General features: G+C 43.5%; 1 protein-coding gene and 1 long non-coding RNA gene across 7 annotated transcripts in view; one reads left to right on the forward strand and one right to left on the reverse strand.

The window, feature by feature from the left end:
* Positions 1 to 1,186: 1,186 nt before the first annotated feature.
* HIPK2 (homeodomain interacting protein kinase 2) overlaps positions 1,187 to 26,654 on the forward strand; it is a 160,348-nt gene continuing 134,880 nt past the window's right edge. The window contains exon 1 of one of the 6 annotated variants that reach the window (XM_083401341.1): positions 1,187 to 1,979. In XM_083401341.1, coding sequence (XP_083257467.1) covers positions 1,961 to 1,979 — 19 coding nt within the window. In that variant the 5' untranslated portion in view covers positions 1,187 to 1,960. Of the gene's footprint in view, positions 1,980 to 2,329; positions 2,499 to 26,654 lie in introns of those variants that run through there. The other 5 variants (XM_083401345.1, XM_083401344.1, XM_083401340.1 and 2 more) reach the window with 5 other exon arrangements.
* On the reverse strand, positions 1,910 to 16,692 carry LOC310658990. Its single transcript, XR_014502572.1, has 3 exons — positions 16,647 to 16,692; positions 5,426 to 5,581; positions 1,910 to 2,049 (listed from the first exon to the last, which is right to left on the reverse strand). It is a non-coding gene; the product is annotated as an uncharacterized lncRNA (long non-coding RNA).

Genomic DNA, 26,654 nt, shown 5'->3' on the forward strand with positions numbered 1-26,654 from the left:
GCTTCTTGCTTCTGAAATATTGTTTTTACCCAAATTTAATTGACGGATAAATTGACCAAAATTCATATGATTAACTGATTAAATCTTATTTAATTGTATTTCATAACAACAACAGCAGGAGCAGGAGCAGTATGTGTCAGGTGGAGTTAATAGCTAGCTTCTTTGATTTACTCACTTTAAAGGGTAGACAATGAATATATATATATATATATATATATGTCAGTCAGTGGCATATTGCTATGCAAATAGGGTCTGATTTGATAGAGTGATTTTATGCTTGTAAGATCACCCAACAAAGCCCTGCCTGAGGTCAATCTGGGGCCAGTTTGTGTGAAAAAAGTAGTTGCACTGTACTTGGGAGCCCTCTATAATATCAAAGTTCTTCAGAGAGCAAGAGGAACAGAAGGCCTTTTGCCAACAGCCCCAGGAGAATGTCCTGAAGACAACTTACAAGAAGAGAGTTGGCAGTGCCAGGGCAGAAACGGAGCGAAAAGGATGGATCACTTAAAACGAACACAGGAGGGGGCTCCCTGCCTGTCATTCTCAATACATAAACACTCTTTTGATGCGGCTCCTTTCAAAGGGGGAAGGAAAAAGAGCCACGGAAGCAACAGTGTATGTTTATCTCAAAAATGCATCCCTTAAAGATATTGTTTACAGCAAACCACATTTTTGAAATAGCAAAGAAACAACAACCTAACTCGTTTTGTCAGTAAAGCAAGGCTGTAAAATGCAAAAAGACACTTATTTGAAAACGAAAGAGGCATGGGCGAACACAATCACCCTGTGTTGCAAAATAACAACAACACAGCAACCCACTGTATTGTCTCCACGCCTTGTAAACCGCCCTGAAACACAAGAGGCGGCCAGGCGCCATATAAATATTTCAAATGAATAAATAAATGCTGCTGCTGCTGCCAGATCCACAACCCATGAGAACCACGTTGAAATTCTACGGTGTGCCTGGCGCTTTGCAAAATGCGCACAAGGGGGTCTCTGCCCCGGGCAGCTTGCCTTCCGACTGGAAAACGCCACACCTGCCTTTGCATCTCTGCCAGGCATCCTGAACTTAAGGCGAGGCAAGAGCCCGCTTCTCCAACTTGCACTGTATTCTCTTTTCCTCTCTCTCCCTCCCGCTCCCCCCTCGCCACTCCTCCTCCTCCTGATTGAAATGTGTTGTTAAACAAGATCCCACATAATCTCAGCAGAGGGTGTTTTTTTTCCCCTTCTCCCCCCCCCCCCGCCTCTCTCTCTCTCTCTCTCTCTCTCTCTCTCTCTCTCCCTCCTTCTGGGAAACTGCGATCCGTGCCATCGGCACTTGATTATTGTGCAAACTCCCTGTGCTGTTGCTCGCTCGCCTCTCCTCCCCCTTCCCTCCCTCCCTCCCTCCCTCCCTCTCTGTCTCCGGCTCTCTCAGTCTCCCTCTCCCTCTCCTCTCTAATGCAACTTTTGCAGAAACCCCCCCTTCCCCACACACGCCCCACCACCGGCAGGCGGACAGACATGTTGAGCTGAGAGCTTAGGGGGATCCCTCGAGTCCCCCCTCCCCACCCCCCTGAAAAAAAAAATCCCCAAGTCCAGGGGGGGGAACCTCCAGCCGCCCCCTCCCCCTCCCCCCTTGACCTGTTCACTGTGCATCGAGCCCCCCACCCACCCCATTTCTCCCTTCCCTTCCCCTTCCAACCCCCCCAGCTAACCCCCCATCTTCTGTTTTCGGCTTGCTGCCGGTGCGGCGTTTCTGTTTTCCTGGTTGTTTTTTTTATGGGGGGGCTCGGTGGGTCTTCCGCCCCCCTCGACGGATTGGAAGCGGCAGATATGCGGGAGGCTGCTGGCCGCTTCGGCTGCTCGGAGAGACACAGGCTCAAGATGGCAGATTTCTATTGAGTTTAAAGGGGGGTGGGGGCTGAAATCCTGCTTCATTTATCTTTCGTTGCCATGAATAACAGACATCCTTGCACCGATGGCCCCGATGTACGAAGGTAAGGGCAGACTTCTGGGGTCTTTTTATTCCTCTTCCTGCTTAGACATCTCTCTCTCAGACCCAGGCTCCTAGGTGGGGGGGTGGGGGTTGTTGAAAGAAAAAAGAAAAAGGGGAAATCAAGCTAAAAGAAGGGGGGAGAGAGAGAAAAAATGATGACCACCGATTTGGCACCAATAATTATTATATAGGAGTGCAATTGCCTGGAAAGAGATGTCACATAGCTCCCCTTTGTGTGGTGCGCGTGAAGTATATACTGTATACATATCTCTATCTGTATGTACGCATATTACTATTAAGACCGAATTGCCTGGGGTTTTTAAAGCGCTGCTCGCTGTCCCTTCTCCCCGCCCCCTTTTGCGATGGTCTCTTCGGTATTTCTCTTCCTCCGATGGCCGAGGGGACTGCAAATGCAAAATGCCCCCTTTCCCCAGCCGGTCGTGCTTTGCAAAAAAAGTCTTATTTCAGTGCCGGCTTGGAACAATGCAACTGACAAGGCTTTGCCGTGGAGTCGCCGGTGGTGTGTAGAATTTATATATATATATAGTATAATATATATTATAATGCGTGCCCACCCTCAAACAGAAAGGTACTTTGATTTCCGAACTCTTCATCTTGAAGTCTTTTTAGATATATAAAAATATAATAATACCCAAAAGGTGCCGCGGTGTGTATGGGTTTCTGTGTGTGCTTTTCTGCTGTCGTGCAAGGCTTTGCCAGGGACGCACCGTGCTTGCATAGTTTTTGCAAAAGCAGAACGAAACGGGAAAAGGATCCAGACAGGTATATTATCGAAATTACGTATCGGTGGATTTGCCCGTGTGTCGAGAGAGGCTTTTTTTTAAAACAACAACAACAACAGCAACCTATTTTCTTCCCCAAAGACGGCTGGGTAGTTCTTTCAGTTTCAAGCTAAAACAAGCCGGGGTGAATGGGTGGGACTGAGGTTACGGAGAAGTGTATGAAGTTGGCTTGCCAGGCGCTTTCATTGGAATCGAAACAGAGGAAGGGTGGGTGGGTTTTTCCCCTGTTTGGGTTTTTATTTTGCCCCCCCCCCAAAAAAAAGTGTAATAAATAAATCAGTCCGGCTTAATCTGAACCACCTTGCGCTTTTATAATTCAGCCCTTTCCCTTCGCCTTGGGGGTTGGCATTGATTAAAAAGCGTGACATAAATGGGGGGCCAAAAGGGATCCAGTTTCCTTATATTAATATCGCTATTATCTATATTCAATAATGGCCTCGCCCGATCCTGTTCATTAGCAAAGAGCTGGGTTTCGCTGCAAAACCCCGGCGAGTCTCCCCCGTCTCTCTCTGTTCAGTGCGCGAAGCAGTACTTTTTATTTATATTATTATTCGTACGCGGAAAGAGGGCGATAAAACTTACGGGAAACCAGCGTAAGTTGGGAGAGCCGGGTTTCCTCCGCACCCCTAACAGCCGGTTTCCTCGATGTTGCAAAGTTGCCGATCTTGAAGGCTTGATGGCATCCGAGGTGGCAAAAAAAATAAAAGGGTGGGAGTCTGGAATAGTGCGACGTCTCCGTGCGTTTTGGGTTGCTGCTAATGAATTAATGTATTTATTGTTGCGTTCGCGGGATATATATATATATTTATGCGCACATGGATAGATTTCTGCGGAAAGCAAAAAAAAACTGTATGATTGCACACACACACCCAAATTCCAGATGGCGAACCTTTCAGGTCAAAAGGTAACCACTGGGGGGAAAGAAAAAGAAAGCAGAGAAAAATTAATAAAGTATTCAGCTCGTTTGTCTCCATAAAAGGGGAGGCTGGGGGGGGGGGAGCTGCTGTTGCTGGAAAAGTCCGCCAGTCGAGAGTGGCATTTATATGATTAAAAACTGTATTGGGGGGGGGGCGCGCGGGGGGGGGGCATAGTCTGCAGCAACTAGAACAGCCTGGCGTGTTAAAAAAAAAAGAGAGAAAGGTTTCTCTTTAAATACCTCCCTAAAGCGCCCTCTGCTGGACTATCGGGTGGCAGCGGTCTACTCTAGGAAAGAAAGTTGCACGTGAATGGAAAAGACTGCAAGGCTGTTTTGAATGGGCACGGATGGGAGCCGGTTATTTTAGATCGGCGTTTTTAAAATTACTGCGTATTTCGCTTTCACTCCTCCCTTATCCCAATAGCTCACACTGACACACTTTAATCTCCCTCTCCCCATTTTGCAAAGTAAGGTTAGGCTGCGATAGAAGGAGAGAGAGACCGAAAGTAGCCCAAGGTCACTCAGTGAGCTTCATGGCTGAGAGGGGATTTGAACCCAGGTCTCCCCTGTCCTAGTCTGACTCTCTTAACTTTTATGCCACACTGGCTTTTGGATACCCTTGGTGGTGGCTCTCGGTTTGAATTACAGCGCCTTCCCCTTTCTGTCAGCTTCATAGCCATTATTTTGAGAAAGCTATAGGGAAGGACATTATTTGGCTGAATTTGGGAGTGTGTGTGTGTGTGTGTGTGTGTGTGTGTGAGAGAGAGAGAGAGAGAGAGAGAGAGAGAGAGAACCTTCTGTCTCTCCCTACCCTTCTCACACCAAGAATTCCAGCATTATGCACTGGATGTGGCACGGCCGGCCCTACCATTGAACAGCATGAGGCAGCTGCCTTATATAAAGCAGATGCTGGTGAGCTGCATGTGGCGGCAAAATGTTGAGGTGTTAGGGACCCCTTTCCCTAGGGCCTCTAAGCTTAAAGTATCGTAAGGTATCATCCCATGTGAAAGCAAGAGTCAGTGCCCAGTCCAGGTGGCTTCTGTAGGTGGAATTGAGGAGGACTTCATGTTATCCCTCTCCTTGGGTTGCAAAATATCTTGGGTGGGCCCTGACTTTGACCCCAATCCAGAGAAAGTTGAGCCCGGATCACATGTGCCGTGACAGTGGGTTCTTGCATATGTGAATTGGGCATCACCACAGACAGAATATTCCTTATCTCCTCCTCCGACAACAGCACAGTCACTTGACACCTCCTGCCGCCGCTCATTCAGGTCTGGTTCCTCGACGCACGCAGATCACTTGCGTTTCCTACCCTGGACAAGTGCATAGGTGATGCCAGGAAAAAGCGCCTGTGTTTTAGATGATGCAAGGAGATACAGAAGCGGTCTCTCCTATGGTCCATTCTGACATGCAAGCCATCACTTGATGATGTACATGAATGTGTGAATTGGGCCCAACAAGTGCAGAGAGAAAAACCCGGATGCCCATGTATATATGAACCAGCCCTTGGTCACTCTTGAGTTATGATGAAATCGAAGGGAAGGCAAGTTCATTAAGATTAGCCAAGCTTGTTTCATTGATTTCAATGAGTTTCATTCATGAGACATTGGAAGCCTTAGAACTCTAGCAGATAGCAGGTTCCCCAGGGCCTTGGGCAGAGGTCTTCCCATCACCTGCTAACTAATCCCATGGAAGCTGTCACTTTGCATACGCAAATCATGTGCTTACCACTGAGCCAAGGCCCCTGCACATATTTGTCACTGGATGTGGGCCCTTTTATCCAAGTACTGGTCTGCCATTTCCTTGCTGCTCTATTCTGGAACTGCTTGCCTTTCCTCCACAATGCTGATGGTGTGCTTGTGCTAGGACTGCTAAAAAGAGAGACTGACAATTGATGCTGGATCAGTTCATTTCTTCTACAGAAAGCATACAGAAACAAGTCCGCTGGGATGAATCAGCCAGGGCCATGTCCTCAGCAAAAGTGGGCTGCAATTTAAATTTAGGAGCGGAAAATCTCCAGAAATTAGGCATGTAAATTAAGGCTGCTTTCTGCACCATGAACAAGAGTTTAACCTTCAGTGTGATTCTTAAATGCTGCTCAGGAATATGCCTCTCATCTGAATATTCTTTTCAGGAAATCACATGACTAATGGGAACTACTAGACCCAGGCTTGCTCTTTGGTTTTTAGTCTTAATTTGTGAATATTCCACATGTTAACTTAACGTAGCAGCAAACGTGGGTGTGCTACCACATATACACCTACAGCTAACCACATTCTTGATGGTTTTCCTCTTTTAATACATTTGTTTCCAAAAACTACATTTGGCACATTCACACATTACTTTTTCTTAGTATATGCCTTTCAGTTTATACTAAAAAATGTCATGTGTGAAGAGGCCCTTGGGAATCACAGTGTAAACCTGAGACAGGCAACCTGTGGCCCTCCGGATGTTGTTGAAATACAGTTCCCATCGTCCTTGACTAATGCTGTTGCGGGCTGAGGCTGAGGCTGAGGCCGCTTGGAGTCAACAAAATCTAGAGGTTCCCTATCCCTGGCATAGACACTTATTGCCTTTACAGCTTGCAGTAGTAGGTCTTCATCTGAACTGCTCCAAATCATACTGATCATTGAGAACAAAACCAAACCTTCTGTTTGGGGCCACAATATAAACAGTCTTAACATTAGGAAAAGGGCTTGGAAGAGAAACCCTACAGGTAGATTGTACCCAACAATCAGTATAAGAAGTACAAAACCCTCAGCACTGCAGTGCTTAGTTTCCCTGAGCATAGGAGCACATAGGAGTCTTTGGATACTTATGAAGCATTCCAATATTTTTAACAGTGATCACCTGCTGGTAAATGAACCATTTCTTCTCACTTTGCAGTTTAGCTAAAAATGCATGTACTATGTGCTTTGGCCATTCTTACAGCAGCATTGTAAGGTAGGCTGGAATTATAATCCATATGTTTGAGATGTGAGGACTGAGACTGACAGATTGTGACCTAAGGGTGCCCAATGTGTTCATGGTTGAATTGAGCTTCGAACGGGGCATTTTCAGCTCACTCCTGTTACCACTGTGCTTGACGCTCTGCCAAACAACCCTCTTTGCTTAAGCCTGATCAGATACTTCCATAGCCTACCAGTGAAGAAACATGCTTACTTGAAAAGGCAGGACTCCTAGGATGACACATGCCAGTTTCCCAGGTTGATGTGATAACGTGTTCATGTTCCCATTGTTCTCTACACTGAGAACGAAGCAGTAGAAATATTTCCCAGATTCTACCTGTACACATACTAATACCTTTAGGAATCACAATGGCCCTGAAGGTTCAGGCCAAAGGGCTTCCAGCTCCTTATCCTGTTCTCACATTGGCCAACTGGATGTCTATGGCAAGCCTGAGAGCAGGACCTGAGTGCAAGATGTGATTCCCAGGAACTGGCCTCAAACAGAGGAGGCAGAACATAGATGGCTAGTTGCCACTGATAGCTTTATCTAGCATGAATTTGTCTAAACCTCTTTTAAAGCCATGGAAGTTGTTGGCCATTACTACCTCTTGGGGGATCATCTTTGTCCAGAGTGCTAAAATCAATGCAAAATATTAAGGATCTTAATCCGCCTTGCATTAAAGAGGCTGGTCAACTGGACTTCGATCGCAGTGAAGGATTTATTTCCACCATCTCCTCCTCCTCCTCCCTCCCTGTATTGCAGATCATCACATCCTTTGGAACTGGAGCAGGAAGAGCTGTATTTTCTCATTACAGACGATGTTCTAATTACAGTGAGACTCATTGCTTCTCAGCTTACTTTCAATAACAAAAGTTTTTCAGTTCTAGCTCCTCCAAGAATCAGATGCTGCTAGGTTACTGATGTGTTGGATCAATGCTATTCTCAGCTTCTGTACATAGCAGAACTCCTAGAAGGCTGGTATCGTCACTGCAGGATGCCAATGCTGTTAATTGGACATGTTAATGACACTGCTATTGATAAAAGGTGGATGAAATCTGGGAGAAGCCACCTTTTCCCAGCAATCTTCCGTTTTCACACGAAAGGGGCTGAGTCGCTGTTATTTTATGGGCTCATTATGCCAATTTTTTTTTTAAACAAAGTAATAATAATAAACAAATAAAAATGAAAAGATGTCCCCTGCCCCTGAGACCATTACATTAAAACTACCCAACCTCCCAAAATTTCAATATCTCTTGCGATGGTTTAACTCCTTTCCGTTTTAACAGTACAAATTATAAAAATACCTTCCATATCTCCTCAAAATCATTTTTCCTGAATAGTCCCCATCTTACCTTATTAGCACATGTTGATTTATCATTAATGGCTATATCCCACACCTCTTTATACCATTCTTCCATTTTATATTCACCTTGCCCCTTCTACGTCTTAGCTATCAATAAGTTTGTGAGCAAGTCCTTCATAGCCTCAGAACCTTCCACCCCATCGTAAATCAATAACAATGCTACCTCTGGACTTTTGGTCAGCTTTAATCCAGTGATTTCTGTTATCTCCTTAAACACCCTTTGCCAAAAAAAATTGTACATATTTACACCCCCACCACATGTGAACATAAGTACCTGTTTCCTGGCCTCCCCTCCAACATTACACTGAATATTCCTTGTTTATTTGATTTAATCTTACTGGTGTTAAATACCATCTCCATACTAACTTATAGTAATTTTCTTTTATCCTTATAGACAACATTTTCAAATTGTGTTTCTCCCATATTTCCCCCCAGCTTTGACTATTTGCCCTGTTGTCTTCTTTTCCCACAGCTCTTTTAATTGATCTTGTTGGTCCTCTATTTCTACTGTTTTATAAATTTCACTGGTTTCCCCTTTTATAACTATCTTGTCTTCTTTATCTCCCCTTTTAATAATCTTCTTTTTTCAAATTTTGTATATTCTTTGCAGTTCTTGTTTCCCCTTAACCACTTCTTTGTCCATTGTTCCAGCTGTATAAAGTTAAACCAAGTTATTTTACTTCCTGTTGGAGCTTTTCTAATTTGTTCTTTGCTTCTCATTTTCTCCACCCATTCATTTATTTTCTTCTCTTTTGCTTCTTTTTAAATTTCCTTTTTTAAATTTACTGGGAAGTCTTCTATCATCACCACCGGAGTTAGTGGGGAATTTACTGCTATCAATTTTCCTTTATATTTCGCCCATATCTCAGTGATGTTTCTTAATAAGGTATTTTCAATATTCTGCCACCATTGCCTATTTGGTTTGATAAAAAAACATATTCACTAACTTCTCCTTCATTTCCTGTGTATCACTCTCTAACCATTCTAACTCTCTTTCTGTTATCCTGTCTATGATATATCTTAACTGATTTTCTATATAATATAACTTTATGTTGGGGAGACCCAGTCCACCAGTTTTCTGGGGTTTATACCATCTTCTTTTATTAATTCTATATTTCTTATTCCTATTACAAATCATACCTTGCCAACCCTTTATCTTATGTTTATCTTAATTGGTAACATTCTAAATAAGAAAATTATTCTAGACAAAAATTTCATTTTAATTATCGCTACAGTGGTACCTTGGGTTACATACGCTTCAGGTTACATACGCTTCAGGTTACAGACCCCGCTAACCCATAAATAGTACCTCAGGTTAAGAACTTTGCTTCAGGATGAGAACAAAAATCGTGTGGCGGCGGCGCCGTGGCGGCAGCGGGAGGCCCCATTAGCTAAAGTGGTGCTTCAGGTTAAGAACAGTTTCAGGTTGAAGTACGGACCTCTAGAACGAATTAAGTACTTAACCCGAGGTACCACTGTATTCTTCCAAACCACGAAAGCTTAATTTTCTTATACCCCTTCAGCTTTTCCTTAATCTCCCTCTTTAATTTGTTAAGGTTCTCTTGTTCTAAATTTTCTAAACTGACTGTGCGAGAAAGGCCTTGAAATCCCAGATACTTGCTTCCCATCATCTCTGTCCTTTGGCTATGCTGGCTGGTGCTGATGGGAACATCTGGAGAGCAAGCAGGTTGGGGAATGCAGACTTGACTCTGCAGCTCTCCAAGGTCTCTGACAGAGCTCTTGCACAGCACCTAAACAGAGGAAACTAGTACAATATCCTGAGTCACACAGTTGGTCCATCCTGCTCAGTGCTGTCTCATTTTCAGGAGCTGGTAGCAACTCCTCAGAGTCAGTGTTTGCCCAACCCAACCCTTGCTGGAGATTCCTGTGATTGAACTTGCGTCCTTTATCATGCAAAGGGAGTGCTCTACTGCTAAAGTCTCCTGTGCAAAGCGAGAAACGGCTGTTTAGGTGGCCAGCCAGTCTTGATAAAAGCTTAGCCTTGCAGCCATCTGGGTGAGATGAAGTCACTTTGGTGCAATTGAACCCAATTTCATTTTTCTCCAGTTTTAGACAGGAATTGGCAACTGTCTATGGATATAGGTGGCTCTACATTTGAACTGTGGAAATATGAATGAATGAGGGAAATGAGGCTGTTTTAAGAGAGGAAGATCTATACTGCAGCTTTTGGAAACAAAGGAGGATTCCTAAGTTTGCTCCATAATTGAACTTTGTACATTTCAGCTGCTAAGGAAGACTTGCTGCCAAAATGTGTTCAAGCTGATGTGTGGCCTGATTTTATAATCGAATAATTCAGTATTATTAGATTATGCAGTTATAATCTTATAGTTTAGATTTTTTTTCTTAGTTTATGGAAATTGTATGTTGCAGTTGTTACTGCGTTTGCAATAATGAAAGCTTAAATCAATTGTTATTGTAATGGGATTTGTTATTGATCCCCGCGCTGAATTTCTTTGCGTACACACCTTGCAGTAGCCAACAGTTGCAGAAGGAAAATCAGGCTGGCTAAAGCTCAGAAAAAGTTCAGGTTTGCAAGAGAGGTTAAAATTAATTTTAAAAAAAAATGTTTCTTCAGCTATGTCCGAAGTAAGAGGAAGAACAAGCACGTGGTAGGTCCTCTGTGTGGGAAAAACAGAGAAATACTATTGGGTGACAGAGGAAAAGCGAAACTACTCAACACCTACTTTGCCTCTGTCTTCACCGAAAAGGAAAGCGATGCCCAACCTGGTGATAACAGAATAAATGATAACAGAATAAATAAATAAATAAAAAATCCTCATAAGCTTCAACAATGTGTGGGGATAATAATGCTGCCTTTCATTAAAGAGCTGCTGTAAAAGCTGTAAACTGTGTCCAACCACGGTGTATGGTTCATAGGTAATGGTAAAGGGGCCCCTGACCATTAGGTCCAGTCGTGGCCGACTCTGGGGTTGCGGTGCTCATCTCGCTTTATTGGCCGAGGGAGCCGGCGTACAGCTTCTCATGTGGCCAGCATGACTAAGCCGCTTCTGGTGAACCAGAGCAGCGCACAGAAACACCATTTACCTTGCCGCCAGAGCGGTGCCTATTTATCTACTTGCACTTTGACATGCTTTCGAACTGCTAGGTTGGCAGGAGTGTATGGTTCATAGGGCCATTGAAATCAGTGGACCTGGTTAATCAGGTCTCTTCAGTGGTTATACTGAGAATAGGAGCAACATTGCATATGTATGTGAAGCCCTTTGCACATTTGAAATATGCTCTGTATATTTGTCTGTTTGTTAAATTTCTCATCTGCCTGCCTACCAAATGGTTGCCTGGAGCCCATATAAAGCAGCCATGAGCCTGATGTTTAGGTAAACAGGAGCTCTCTTTACAGAGCAGGATGTTGTTACAGGGCTGCATGGTGGATATGCAATGGATTCAGATAATCGGGCATTTCTGATAAATGCTCTTTTTTCCACAAGAAGATAAATGGAAGGGTATAAAACAGATGCAGCAAAAAATAAACCGGAAAGCCAAACTGAAGCTAATGGTGCATGCTTTGGATTTTTAGCTGCCTTATTCTTAATCAAGAGCTGAAAATATATTGGCATGATGCAGCAAGTGTGGGGCAAAATCCAATAGGCTTATACTAGATGATCACAATGGCCCTTTCAAAATCAATAGGCCAGTTTTCAGTAAAACCATTTTGATTTACATCAAGTAGGACAAAGTGACCCTTTGCACATAACCTGAGAAGGGAGGGCCTCTTGCAATATGCTTCACTTACTAGTTCTGTACCTTGCGTTCATATATAGAGGAAGTTTCCATTAGTATAGGAAAATGTTGCTACAAGGAACGGGAAGAGGGACTTGTTTTATGGAAGTGAGGAATTTTGCTCTCAAGAACAGGAAGGAAGCGCTCTAGTTTTGCACATTTCAATATAGGTTTGCTTGCTTTGTTTTTCTGTATTTACATAGGCCCCCTGTGGCCATAATAACTTACAAAGCTTTGTCCTCTTCTGGGGTCTTCTGACACACACACACACAAAACTGGGAAGGAGGGTAAGGGCCTGTTTCAGCAATCTAAATGATGGTTTCACTGAACCAGGGTTAGGGCAACAAACCAGGATTAGTACTAACCCTGGGTAAGTGGAATATTTGCATCAACCTAATAGCTTCCAAAATGTATTTTAAGTCAAGATTGCTTGTCAATCACAATGCATTATGCTTCCCTGTTTTCTTTCTCACACACCCATATTGGGATGAGAAACACTTTCATTGCTATAGTATTCAGGTGTGTTCAGCAGAAGTTGCAGCTTTTTCACTTATTTTGGGATTCTGGCACATAAAACTTGTTCCACTAACATTACTGTGAGTCTGGAGGTATTCCAGACAGGTAAACTCTTTTGAATCCAGACGGAAGTTTGGTGAAGAAAATCTATGAATACAACTTTATGGCCACCTAAGAGCAAAGAGTTGTGTTCTGCTTAAGTCTCATTCATTGTATAAAGAGGTTTCAGAAGGACTTGAGTTGCATTACAAGTTTCTGGTTGCCTTTTGTCTTGGGGTGAGTTTCAGCTGTTCTTTGGTAATCCATTCAACCAACCACAGCTTGGATTCAGCAGCCTTCTGGGCCCTGTGGGTGTGTCAGGGGATGTCTGTGTGCTTTAATCTTTGTATTAGAGACAGATTATTATATTACGTTTTAGTTTTGGCATCTCTCTCTCCCTCCTTTGCTTACTGCTTCTCCTTGACAACTTTTATTGCGATTTGCAGCATATTTTTAGCAACAGTAGTCAGTAGGCTTTTGTGTGTGGGCGGCTTGTGGAATTAATACCTGTAATTTCTGTAAATTGTGCAAAGTGCCTGACATTGGCGAGATGAGAGATAGGAATGCCCCACTTCCAATACATGGTTTGACTACTGAGTATTGTAGGCTTGTGTGAGGCACAGTCTCTGAACCTGCCAAGGCCCAGGTTGGAAGTATGGGCTCCCTAGTCAAATATTTACATAAGGTCAAAATGAAGGTCACTTTCAGGAAAGATAGCCAGTGTGTAAGAAGCCAGACTTAGATCTGGAAAGTAGATTCAAGTTCCTAACTTTGGCTGTACGCTAATATGAGGTCCTAGTTAAATCACTGTCTGCATTCAGATGTATTTTGGACATAATAAACCAAGACAAAAAAAGAACCTTTTAGGCACGCACACAACCCCTTTACACAAACCAGCAAGCAAACCAATAAGTCTTCCACTTATTATAGTTTCCCATATTTTTCTGAACTGGGAAACTATGGTTTATGGCTTTGAAACAAACCAGGATATGAAGCCAACTTAAAACCATGGCTTAAAATCCTGGCTTCATCTGAAGCCATAGTTACCTGGTTTGGACAAAATGGATAACTATAGTTTATGAAAGGCTCCTCAGTTTGTTCACTTGCACAGGCATACAAACAGGGAAACAAAGGGACTCCGTGTGTGGCCAACAGGCTATTAAGCCAAGATAGGATCATCCAAATGTGGACTCTTATCAGTTGAAGATGTGCACTTAACAAAGTTAAGCAAGGTCAGCATTAATAGAGGCTAGAAAAGATGAAGACCAGACCCACCAAACAGGAACATCATAGTAAGAGACCAGGTTTACAGCTAGCCATTATATTGTACAGATGCAACCTTATTCCTGCTTCTGCCTTTATTCCTGCCTTACCTAGACATGGGGTATGGGACAGAGAGCCAGCTGGATACTAGAATGTGCAATAGCAAAGAGAGGTAACTGATTTTTAACTAGATTTGCAGTGTCATAGTTTAAATAAGCACTGTACCAAAAACTCGGGTGATGGTGCTGCTGCTGCTGTTGCATTGACCTTCTGGCTTGCCACATTCATAAACTTCAGATAGAGAAAACATGAGGAAATGTTTCTGTTGTCTGCCAGGAAGTCCCTGCATTGCAAAACATGATAGACGGCAGTAGGAAGCCACTTTCGGCTCCAAAGGAAGGGCTGTAGCTCAGGGGTAGAGCATCTGCTTTGCACGCACAACGCCCCAAGTCCAATCCCCAGAATGTGCAGATAGGGCTGTGAGAGATCTCCATCCATAGAGACACTACTGAGCTAGATGGACCAATGGTCTAATTCAGTATAAGTCAGTTTCCCGTGTTCCTAGAAATAGAATAATAGAAGAAGAGTTTGGATTTGATATCCCGCTTTATCACCACCTGAAGGAGTCCCAAAGTGGCTAACAATCTCCTTTTCCCTTCCTCCCCCACAACACTCTGTGAGGTGAGTGGGGCTGAGAGACTTCAGAGAAGTGTGACTAGCCCAAGGTCACCCAGCAGCTGCAGGTGGAGGAGCGGGGAAGCGAACCCGGTTCCCCAGATTACGAGTCTATTGCTCTTAACCACTACACTACACTGGCTCTCAGTTCACTCAACTCTAACACCAAAACATGTAATGTAGTTGCTACCCAGACAACAGGTGAATCCCTTCTAGGTATTACTCATGAAATTTACATACAGAAGATTCTCATTTAAAAGATTTAGAACTATAATTAGGAGCCTGATGCTGTAATTTAGTGAGAGGAAAGAACACACGGAAAGGTTAAGAAACTGAACACATTTAAAGAACGGTTAATGAGGAAAGGAGACGGAATGGAGAGACGAAGCTCTTTCTGACTCTGCACTGTAAAACTCAACAAAGCTGTCCATACTTACCTGAGCTCCACCGAACACAGTGTGACTTATTCTGAGTAAACAGGCAGGCAGTCACTCTGCGTAACAGTAAAGGCCTTAGTACAATACACACTTATTTGGGAATAATCCCCATTTAACTCACAGGGAATTACTTTTGAGTAAACAAGCATAGGGCAGGCTTCAGAATATAGGGAAGATGTTTCCTTGAACTGAATCTGTCCTATGAAACCTTTGTCCTATGAATTGCTCCATACGTTATGTCTCCATATTAAGACATGCCAACTGGGAATCAATTCTTATTAGCCCTATGGGAGAGATACTCTGAAAAGAGTAATTGGCTGTGGAAATTTCCCGCAGCCAGTTTTCTGAAGTTTATGGTTCCTACTTTGAGTGTCAGCCTGTCTAGTCTGTCCTTCTCCATAGTCACATAAGTTAGTATCTGACGCAAAGGCATGTATTTCTTTCTATTTTAAAAGAAGTTTGCATCCAGTTTCACCCTGTCTCTTCTCACACAACAACTTGCAACTCCTCTCAACCACTGGTTAAAATGAAATCGGGTAGAAGCACCGATAATTAAATTGTGGTATTTGGAAATCTGGTATGGGAAGTTCTCCTAGCAGGTGAAAAGGCAGCTAAAGGATAGATTTTTTAGAACAGTGGTATCTATTTATAATATACTTACCATAAGTGCACCTCTATGCATGCCTCCTCAGAAGTAAGCCCCATTTAGTTAAATGGGGATGGTTTGTGTGTAAGATTGCAGTCAGCTTAAACACACATTAAAGAATATAACAACCTCTTCCCACCCTCCTGAAAAATATAGAAAATATAGAAAAATATATTTTACTAAAGGCTAAGATGAGCACAAGGAGGAATATTTGTGTGGTGCTTCAATTGTTTTGCACTAGAGCGGCTTCTTTTTTTTTGCTATATATGCTTTGTTTATGTGCTGTGTTTTATTGCTGGTTATGAATTTTTGGTTGCAATTGTAACCCACTTTGGGACCATCTTGTATGATGGATAGAAATATTTTAAGTAAAACCAAAAATTGAATTCCTATCGTGGATTTCATTGCATCCATACAAACTTCCATGCTGGCAAGACTAATTTGAGACTGAGGGCTTAGCCAAACTTCCCTTTTTCCCGCTCTTTCCAGGCACAGCCCGCAATATAAAGCTCTGTGTCTGAATGCCCGTATTTTATTTCATTTTTTGCTTCTGAGCTTTTCCCGCGAAAACCTGCTCTTTAAATCTTAATCAGAGCAAACGTCAATCAGTGGAAAACCCAAAATTTTATTTGCTTCATTCAGCTTTAAAGAGTGTATTTTTGCAGAGGCAAAGCTCAGGGCAAAATAATAACAACAACCACACTCATACATAAAATGTAGACCCCCTTCCTGGAAAGAGCGAGGTGAAAGGTAAGTGTGGATAAGTCCTATATGGATTTTTCTCCCGTTACATGAGGTCCGAAAACACACCTGTCAGCAGAGCCATGAATCACATAGGGAAGGAAGGAAGAAAAGTTTTCATGATTCTGAATCCGCTCCAGTAGTGTTACTTTGCTGCAGAAGCTCCCAAACCTCTCTTTGGCAGAAACAGATACTGTACCGGGTCTGAATTTACCATATGTGCTTTGTCTCTCCTAAGTGCTGGTGGGTGAAAAGAGTTCCCATACAAATGTGACGCAGTACTTAGTCATGGAACAGAAAGGTGCACAAAACATTTGTGCACACGGGAGTAATAAGGCTAAGGAAATAACTGGTTTCTGGGAAATTGCAAAGCACTTCTGACCGAGGCGAATGTTTGAAACACAATTAAAGTTCATGGCACAAAAGTGCTTTTCTGTACAGAGTTCTACTCTTGGTTATGCAAAGCCTTTGCTTTGTTTCCCTCTCTAACACTTGGGGTTTCTGAAAGTACTATGCTCTGACAGCTTTTTGTAGGTATAGTCCACCACCTCCCCAATTTACCTTTCCTATCTGTTCAAGGCATCCGTAATCCTCGCTGCCTGACATCACAGTTGTTTCCGTAGCAACAGATTATGATACTGGAACAAAGGATAATGTCAAATGGGAGGAGGGAATAGGTTACAGTATTTGTGTGTGACAGTGCATGATAATAACCCTGTATCATAATTTATTCCTGGGCCGGTCAGACAGATTCCCTTTCTATTTCACTTTTCTGTTAGAAAAGAAGAAGCAACAAGACCACACATTTACTGTTGATATCTTCTCTTGCCATATGTAATTTAACTCAATTGCAACTCCAAAGGTATTATGCACTACTTCTCTGGATAGTTAGTAATTCACAGGAACCTCAAATTAAGTCTTAGGACTTTGTTATTCATGAAATAACCCAGGAGCTGCACTAACATTTACTTAATTTATTGCCAGAACTACAACTGGATAAACTGCTGTCTGAGGTATAAACTTGCCTGGCAGTTGTTTGACTTTGGGGTTGTTTCACATGGTCTTTTTTTTTTTTTAACCTACACAGAAAACATTTCAGATTTACACTTGAAAATATAAAGTGTGGATTCAGTGAACATAAGGACAGGAAGATGGGGAGCTGTGATTGGCTGCAACTCCTTATAGAACATACAGTACATGTTCTGTGGCAAATCTGGATTTACCTTTGCAAAAGGTGCAAAATGGCCCATAAAGTCATTGCTAGTAGGTACAGCGTTTCCGTGCACTGCTCTGGTTTTCCAGAAGCGGCTTAGTCATGCTGGCCACATGACCCGGAAGCTGTACGCTGGCTCCCTCGGTCAATAAAGCGAGATGAGTGCTGCAACCCCAGAGTTGGTCATGACTGGACCTAATGGTCAGGGGTCCCTTTACCTTTACCTTTAGCAGGTACAGCAGCGATACGATGTTGTTTCCTTTAGGAATTGTTCAGGGAATGAGTCACAGTGCCTACTGATAGGGGTCAATACTAAAAAACAAATTAGGAAACCCTTTATCAGGTCAGCTGAGCCCCTGATAATATTAATCTGATTGGGCTAGTAAAATAAGACAGTCACTAACCTTACGGTTAGTGTGCTTCCATGCGCTGCTCTGGTTTCGCCAGAAACGGCTTAGTCATGCTGGCCACATGACCCAGAGAAACTGTCTGCGGACAAACATCGGCTCCCTCTGCCAGTAAAGCGAGATGAGCGCCGCAACCCCAGAGTCATTCGCTACTGGACTTACCTGTCAGAGGTCCTTTACCTTTTTAACTATACTTAAGCATTGGGGTGGAAGGATAGCAAAGAAAAACTGCAGTAGATTAATTTCTCTTGTTGGCAGTACAAACATTGTGGAATAGAAATGATCTTACTGAACAGGGAGGGTGAGAACATGCACATAGAACGTGCTCTGTGTGTCAGTCACAGTTGGAAGAAAGGCAGGTAAGGGCTGCAGATTAGTGGTTGAGGATGTGTTTTGCATGAAAAACGGGCTCTAGTTTCAACCCTTGCCATCTACAGGTATGGCTGGGAAAGACCTTTGTCTGAAATACTGGAGTGTCATGACACCAGAGTCCAGCAGTGACTTGAGTTGGGGTCTATAGCGTTGCCACCTAATGAACCAAACCAGGTTCCTGACTCTGAGCCTAATGCTGGTGAAAAGGAGACCATTGAGCCCAAGGCTGGCAGTACCACCTGGCCCAGATATCACAGCACAAGGGTCTATAGGGCTCGACCCAGAACCTTCATGCTACCCTAATGCTAGCTGGTTGCCATAAATTGTTTCTTTGGCACACTTAACTTTCTTTGCATTGTGCCCGTTGAGTTTTTCCATGCGCAGGTGTGAACTGGCCTAGTGTTGAGTGACTCCTTAGAAGTCCTAAGCAGTTAGGGATTTATCAATGTATAGAAGCAAAGGAGGAGCAAGAAGTAATTGCCTGTTTTAGGCAGCCAACATTTGGAAGCAGTTTTGAACAGGTTTACTTACTACCTTGCTTTTAGAGACATTGGTGGTAATGCGAGTTTTCCCTCCCATTTGCGTAGTGATGGAGGGGAGGGAACAATTATAGTAGAGACCGTCGCGGAGATGAAAGTTTAAGCTCCTCCTTAGCCTTTTGTCACAGCATTTATATTGGTGGGTTCCTCCGCCACAGCCTTTTCCATTTTTATAAAGTGCGCCTTAAATGTAAAATATGTTTAGTGTCATGTTTAGTTTGGCAAAAGAGGGAGGGAGTTGACTATGAATAAATGGAAGTACAGTGGTAATACCTCGGGTTAAGAACTATACCTCAGGATGAGAACAGAAATTGCACGGTTAAGAACAGTTTCAGGTTAAGAACGGACCTCCGGAACAAATTAAGTTCTTAACCAGAGGTACCACTGTATGCAGTGCAAGGGCCTGTGAAAGTCATGTCTGTGGAATGGTTTTTTCACTGAAGTGTGTTTCTCCCCAGCTCTGTATTCTTTCAGACACCAGGTAAAAACTCACCTTTTTGCCAGGCTTTTAGTGTCTGATGGCTTAAGTCGTTTTATGGGGTTGTTAATTATGCTATTTATGATAATTTTTTGTTTTGTTCATTATGTATTGCCCTTTTTTTGGTAAGCCACCCTATCACCTTTTTGGGTGAATAGTTTATAGAAATGTCTTAAAATACATAAATGGATTTGTAAAGATAATATCTCTCAACAGAACATTTTACTCACAATAATAATAAAATAAATGGTTTTGTCTTATAATATTGCTGCTGTTTTCCTAAGAGACAATTAGCCTTTGAATAGGGTTGCTATACCTTGAAGAGCAAAAAAGAGGACAGCCTGAGCCACTGCCAACCTGAGCCAGGGAAAGAGGCTTGGGCTCGCAGCAGCCCTAGTGTGCAGAGCAGCCCAAGGCTGAGAAACCAGGACATTTCCTTTAAAATGTAAAAATCCACCCAGATGGACATGTCTGGGATTTCCCGGACGTATGGCAACCCTACCTTTGAATGAAGGCAACTGGCCAGAGCAAAACCCAATTCATAGCCAGTGACGGACATCTGATCCTGATTTCTGTTTGCAAACCTAAAACTGCAGATGTTGTAGATTTGTTGGGGCTGATCTGGTGCTGATTTTTTGTTCTTTTTAACAACATTGAAAGCTGAATATTCTGAGATCACAATATGAAGCCATTTTATACCAAATCCGGCTATTGGTCCATCTAGATCCATATTGTCCATATATGTGTGTTGTATTGATCAGTTTGTTTCCCCCCAAGAAACCTCAGCAAGTGTCTCCCAAAATTTAGTTTCTGCACTGGCTGTTTTAATTTACTTATTTAGAATTAGATCATTTAACTGCAGAAGATTTATACCCAGCGTTTGGATTTAACAATCCTGAAACCAGCTTCCAGTTTCTTGCAAACGTGTGTGTGTGCACACATCCCTGTGGGAACAAGACTTGAATGAGTTGCTCTGCCAGTCAGTGACTCTGGCTCCACCTACTGCAGCGGTTCTCAACCTGTGGGTCCCCAGATGTTGTTGGACTACAACTCCCATCATCCCTGAGCTCTGGCCTTGCTAGCTAGGGGTGATGGGAGTTGTAGTTCAACAACATCTGGGGACCCACAGGTTGAGAAAGGCTGACCTACTGCCTGCCAGTCCCATTGGGGACCCGCCATTACTGTACACAAACATGCCCCAAGCCCATACAGCCCAGCAGCCACTGGCTGATGGATGGGGGCAGAGTGTGCTTCCCTTTAGCTACACAGTCCTGGGACAACAGGCAGTTGGGAGGGAGGGAGAAACTGCTCCATCTCTGGCTGATGGATGGAGCAGGTTGGTTTCCCTTTTGCTGTGATGTTCTTCCTGGGAGGCAGTGGGATGCGACCTCCACAGTGCAACCGAAGCATGAATCAAGTTATTTCCACGTTTTCCGCTTGTCTGACAAAATGTGGATATCCTTTAATTCTTCATGTTGACGGGCCTTCAGTTGCATAAAGGAATTGATTAACAAAGCTGTAGGATGCGAGAGGGAACGAAGGAAGGAGAGGGAGAATGGATACAAATGTAAGCGTTTCCTCCTCTGGCTTTGCGAGGAGGTAAAAGACAAATGAAGTGCCTGGAGTTAATCATAAAAAAAAAAAAAGCCTCAGTAGCTTGCCATTTGTTTTCATATCATCTCGTTAATGCCTGACAATGCTAATAGTCAAATTCCTAGGATACCTATGTCATCTCTGCACATACCAAGTAAATTACTTCTTAGCAGGGCTGTAGAGTACATGGCACTGATGGGAACATTTGTTATAAATGACTGAGTGATGAGCAAAAGATCTCAAATTACTTCTCACTGGGCTGCTCTCACATGGACGCGTTGAGTACTAGTGTTGGGTGTGAAAACGGCCCCCTCCATTTTGCAGAGCCATTTGTCTGACGAATGTGTGTGGGGCATTTTCAGAGATTTTGCTGGAAAGGACGGGGCGAAGGTGGGGAGGTAAATGCATTTAGCCCTGCGTTTTTCAGGAGACTGGCTTACCGTGATCGATACTGCGCATGGAAGCAGAGGGTTACAATCCTGTTGGCGCTGGGAGGCAGGGAGGAGCTTTGCCATTGCTCCAGGTGGCTGGAGAAGTTCAGAATTGTAGAATTTGCAGAGTTTGAAGGGACTGCGAGGGGCATCTTCTCCCAACCCCCCGCTGTGCAGGACTCCTTTGCCCAGTGTGGGGCTCAAAGCCATGACCCTGAGATGAAGAGTCACCGAACCACTTAAGCCGCAGCAATACAGCAACATTGAGAGTAGCCCACGTGATGGCACAGTGTCATTCTCAATGGACCAGTCTCAATAAGGGCCACCTGCCAGCAGACTACAGGGTAAGGTAGGAGGTGCTGCCAGGGTGAGAATTCCAGGTGTCAGCATGCAGGGAACAGTGGCCTTCCCTTTTAATATTACCAAGCTGCTGCTATAGGGCAGGTTGTGTTTGTGAATGTGCCATCCAAGCCAGTTTTCAAGAACGTTCTGAGTTAATTACAGGCTACTCTCGGCATTTATAGTAGACTGACAGGGCTTTTAGAGTAGAGTTCTCTCTCTCTCTCTTCTCTCTCTCTCTCTCTCTCTCTCTGTGTGTGTGTGTATGCGTGGAGCACAATATATTAAAGTCTACATCTGTTTAGTTTCCTTAGCATCCAGATTCTTATTTCCCCTATGCCATTTTGACAACTCAACGTGACAAAGTGGTAAAGAACACCAACATATATACATACATAACACACTACAATGAAAAGGAAAATAATGGAAAATAGAAACACTGAGAGAGTTACTCACAAAGACAGGGATTTTGTGCAAGGGGGGTGGGAACCTCAGCTCTCTCAGCTGGTTACAAATCTTCCATAAGAGCTGGTCACAAAAGGAGTTTTAACCTTCTGTCCCTGTTCCCAGGGAACTCTGGGAAGAGTACAGATGAGGGTGTCTCCTAACAACTCTCAGCACCCTTAACAAACTACAGTTCCCAGGATTCTTTGGAGGGGGGTGGGAATCCATTGCTGCTTAAAATGGTCATCTTCTTGCAGATATATCTCTACTGTACTGTTGCTTGTCTTTTTCCATTTCATCTTCTATCGTTCTTCTCCTTTGATTCACAGTCTAAAAGACACAACAAGAAAAGGGGAAAAAAAGAAAGGGGGAGAGCAAACAAACTCCAGCACAATTTCTTAATGTTACAGTCCTTTTAACAACCAGCTAGGGTGGATCAATTCTTCTAGGTGATGGATGAGGGAGAAGGAAAGTCAAGGCAGCTGGTCTCTCAACAGAATTTGTTATGGCAACAAATTTATCAAATTTATCAAAGTATTATAATTTTGTGGGTGAGCTGCCCTTTGCTGTGTTGTTCAGTGTAAGCAAATTATGTCAAAAATGAAGTTAGGTTTTCCCTATTATTCACGTTTTCTCTCTCAGTCCTCAAGACTTGCAAAGACTTGAAAGACTTGAAAATACGTGTGTGAGAGGGTAGATGGGTGGTGGTGCATTTCGTTTTTAATTCCATTGCATTACTTATTTAAAATATCCATTGCATTCCTTTCCATTTAAAAAAGATGTCCAAGGTGACTGGCAACTTTTTCACAACCAACAAAATCTAAATATACCTGTAGTAGCACTCATAAAAACATGGGAAAGATGAGAATGCAGATAAGAGATGGGTCAAAGCAGATGAAAAGTCAAAGGTTTACATGCAGTGAATCTGTTACCTGTAGGCTCATCATAGAATTTAGACAGGTATGCTACCTACTATGTAATTACAGAAGCTGCTAATTCTCCTAGCTTCTGTGAAGTATTTGTGTTAAATCACCAAGACCATGAGAGATGGGGATTGGGTCAGATCACTCTTAAACTTTGCCCAAGACATGTATAACTGTGCTTCACATCAAGCTTTACTTACATTCACCTTCAAACTGTCTTTATTCCCTAGCATGGCTCATTCCCAATGCTCTTGCGTTTATTAACTTCACTTGGCTCCAGCCAGTGGCACAAAGCACTCAAGATTTTGCAACCCTAATAGTTTGAATGGAAGTATATTGAATTGCCACACCCCTGCCCTCCACAGCTTTCCTTGGCCTTCTCTTCCAACGTTCCCACTTTTATTCCCAGAGCTTTGTAATACTAAATATATTGGTTTATGCTACATTTAACCAAGTTGAGCTCTTTCTGTGGTGATTTATGACACTGTGTTTGCTCAAGAAGCAAAGTAGAAATATTGGCAAAACGTGTCATTTTAACCACTACAACTCGGGTGCATCTTTTGATTTGTTGCGATCATTAAGGGGTCAGTGTTGAACAGATCTTTGAACATCCCTGGATAATTTTCCTCTGATGTATTTGATGTTTTTACCCTTCCACTTAATTTGTTCACTTGCCGTATTTCATCTTTGTTATACAACTCCATGTTAATTCCTAAAAGCTCTGATTTAGTTTGATTGAGCTTATGCCCTGACACACTTCCAGATTCTCCTAGTATGTCCATTAATCTTATCAGAGATGAACTAAGGTTTCCTTAAAAAGAAATTCGCATCATCTGCATGTGATGTGACCTTGTAATCATTCTTTGAACACCATGTACGCTCTCTTTGGCTCTTATAGATTCTGACACACATATGCAGGCAATCCTCCATTGTAGGTGGGCAGACGTTCTGAATTTTAACATAGAACACCTGATTCAGGCCCGGCCCACCCATGAGGGAAGGTGAGGCAATGGCCTCAGGCAGCAGGACCCACAGAGGCAGCAGATCCAGCCTCCAAGGAATGCATTGCCTGCTGTTGCTGCCGCGGCTGCAGTGGCAGATCATAGAATCATAGAATCATAGAGTTGGAAGAGACCACAAGGACCATCGAGTCCAACCCCCTGCCAAGCAGGAAACATGTTCTTAGATGCCCTATGTTCTTTGATGTTCTTTGGAGGCTGGATCCGCTACCTCTTTGCCTGCTCTCTCCATGCTGCTTCAGCAGCCTCTTGGCGAATAGAAGGTGCTGCTGGTCTCCTCCCACACTTGTTCCCGATCTAGATCTTTATTCCCTGCTCATTCCTGATGTAGATCTTCACTCACCCCTTCTTCCCCGGCCAGGGATTCACCTCAGGTGGCAAAATGTCTTGGGCCGGCCCTGACCTGACTTTTGATAGACAAGCAATTCTCTGCTCATCTGCCCACATAATTTACTGCCAGAGAGAACCCCTTTGGAGGTTCTCGGTTACCCCTATTCTCCATGGAACCATGCAATTGATTTGGCTCGTGAAATTTAGAAGGGGGTCGTTTAAATCAAAGCTCTACTAAGTTGGAAGGAAAGGCACCCTTGGATTGTCAGTCTTTACTGAACGATATGTGAAATGCTGTACACTGTTGTCAGGCAGAGCTATTACGAGACAATTGTCTCGGGTGGCAGGCGCAGAGGAGTGGCGAATTGATGCCCCCTGGACTCCCTGCTCACTTGCCTCACCTCCTGCCAGCCGTGCTGCTGTTATTACCCTAAAACCTGAGAGCCTTCCTTCTCTTTGCCTCCATTTGAGAAAGCATCAAGGCGACCCTTCCTTAGAACAAAGCATTTTGTTGAGATGGACAGGAGAGTGTAGTTGAAACCACTAAGCTAAGCTATGGTTTGGCTTAGTTCGGCTTAGTGTGTTGTGGTTTGCCTTCTCCCGACAAACCATGAGCCATGGAATAAAGCTTGGCTGCTGCTTGCAGTTTTTCTCAAGTGAGACAAACCATGAACCCGGGTTTCCATGGCGCACTAAGCCAAACCATGGCTTAGCTCACAGAAGCACAGTGGTAACAAGTACAGACGAGGAGCAAAGTGGCCGCTATTTCCTCTCCAGCATCCCACAGACTTGCACTAAGGCAGGCATCCCCAAACTTTGCCCTCCAGATGTTTTGGGATTACAGTTCCCATCATCCCTAACCACTGGTCCTGTTAGCTAGGGATGATGGGAGTTGTAGTCTCAAAACATCTGGAGGGCCGAGTTTGAGGATGCCTGCGCTAAGGCATGCTTTTGCTTGGCAGAGACATGGGGATCCGCTGGCCTGTCGTCCTTATTAGGCCCAGCAGGTGTCTTATTGTGGCCTTTAAGGATGTTTCCTCAAACCATGCCCACCTGTTTTACTTCAGATTTTGTATATTATGTTGGCCTATAAAGATGCAGCTGTGGAAGAAAAGTCGGGAGCATAAACAGGCAGGCAGGGCTTGCTGTCGTGAACCCCTTTGAAGTTCATAGAAACATGGAACCATAGAATTGTAGAGTTGGAAGGGACATTGAGGGTCATCCAGTCCAACCCCCTGCAATGCAGGAAAATCTCAACTAAAGTGGTCCGTTTGTGTGCTGTCACCTGATATCATAGTTTTACCAGGTCATTGGTGGGTAGGTGAACCACTCACCTGTAAAAATGGCCTGTGGAGGGATGGGTTGGTTCTACTTCTGGCCGCCAGGCTGAAAAACACCCCCCACCCCTGGCTTAGCATAATGTTTGTAACAGGTCAATGTGTATATATAGGATGAAGCAATGTGAATTACTGATATGAAGCCTTGCTTGTACATCTTGCTAAGAGGTTTTAGTTTGTGGACACCTTTTGAGCGCAGAGTACCCCACGGCAAAGGGCAGGATCCATCCAGTTCCTTTCCACTTATGGATCTAAAAAACCGAGGCTTTAATTCAGACCTCAAAGGGTGATTCAGTTCCACGTTGCCAACAAAGGCAAATGACCTCATGGCACGAATAAGCGAGGAAAGATTAGCTGGGCAGAGAAGTAAGCTGCTACTGTATGCAAATGGCCACAGAATAATTTACCAAAGGACAGATTAGGAGGAAGCTAGGAGCAACAAGCAAATTATTTGTACATTAAAAAAATAAAATAATGCAGCACTTTCAATTAATCCCTGTTGTTCATTTGAGATGCAGGTTTCTCTCTCTCTATTCTCCCCCTCCTTCTCTTTGTTTGCTTCTATCTGTGCCCTTTTCATTTGCAAGCAGGAGGGAGGAAGGGTTTAGCAAAGTAAAGAGTTAATGAAATGCTCAATGGGGGATTATAAAAGAACCAAGCACTCACAGACAATTAAGGGAAGAGAACTGAATATGCCAGGAGGGAGTGTGGCTGGGTAATGGGTGGCTTCATTTCATTCCCTTCCCAATAATGTCGTGAAAGGCTCTCCTATAAGGGCCAATGCCACCAGAAGCTGAAGCTGTGTTTTCCTGTGTTTTTATATTTATTCATCCAATTTTCAGCCCGCTCACTCCCTAGTTCCAGAGGCTTAGGGTGGGCAATTGCGATGTTAAAACACATAAAACTGCTTTCTTTCTCTTTTTTTTGCACATATAAAAAGTAGGTTCTCGTGCAAGCTCTCCCTCGTTTGCAAAAGCCAATCAAAAAAGAGGATTAACGTCGTTGCTCCTGAAAGATGTTGAGACTTCTCTTAATGTCAGTGGGATTGCACAATCCCAGTGCATGGCATAGTTCCGTGTTAAGGAGCATGTGGTTTGCCCACATTAGATTTCAGATCTCCCCATAAAAGTATCAGGTAAGAGGT

Source organism: Podarcis tiliguerta, assembly GCF_965153285.1.
Source record: "Podarcis tiliguerta genome assembly, chromosome: 10".
NCBI classification, from domain to species: Eukaryota; Metazoa; Chordata; class Lepidosauria; order Squamata; family Lacertidae; genus Podarcis; species Podarcis tiliguerta.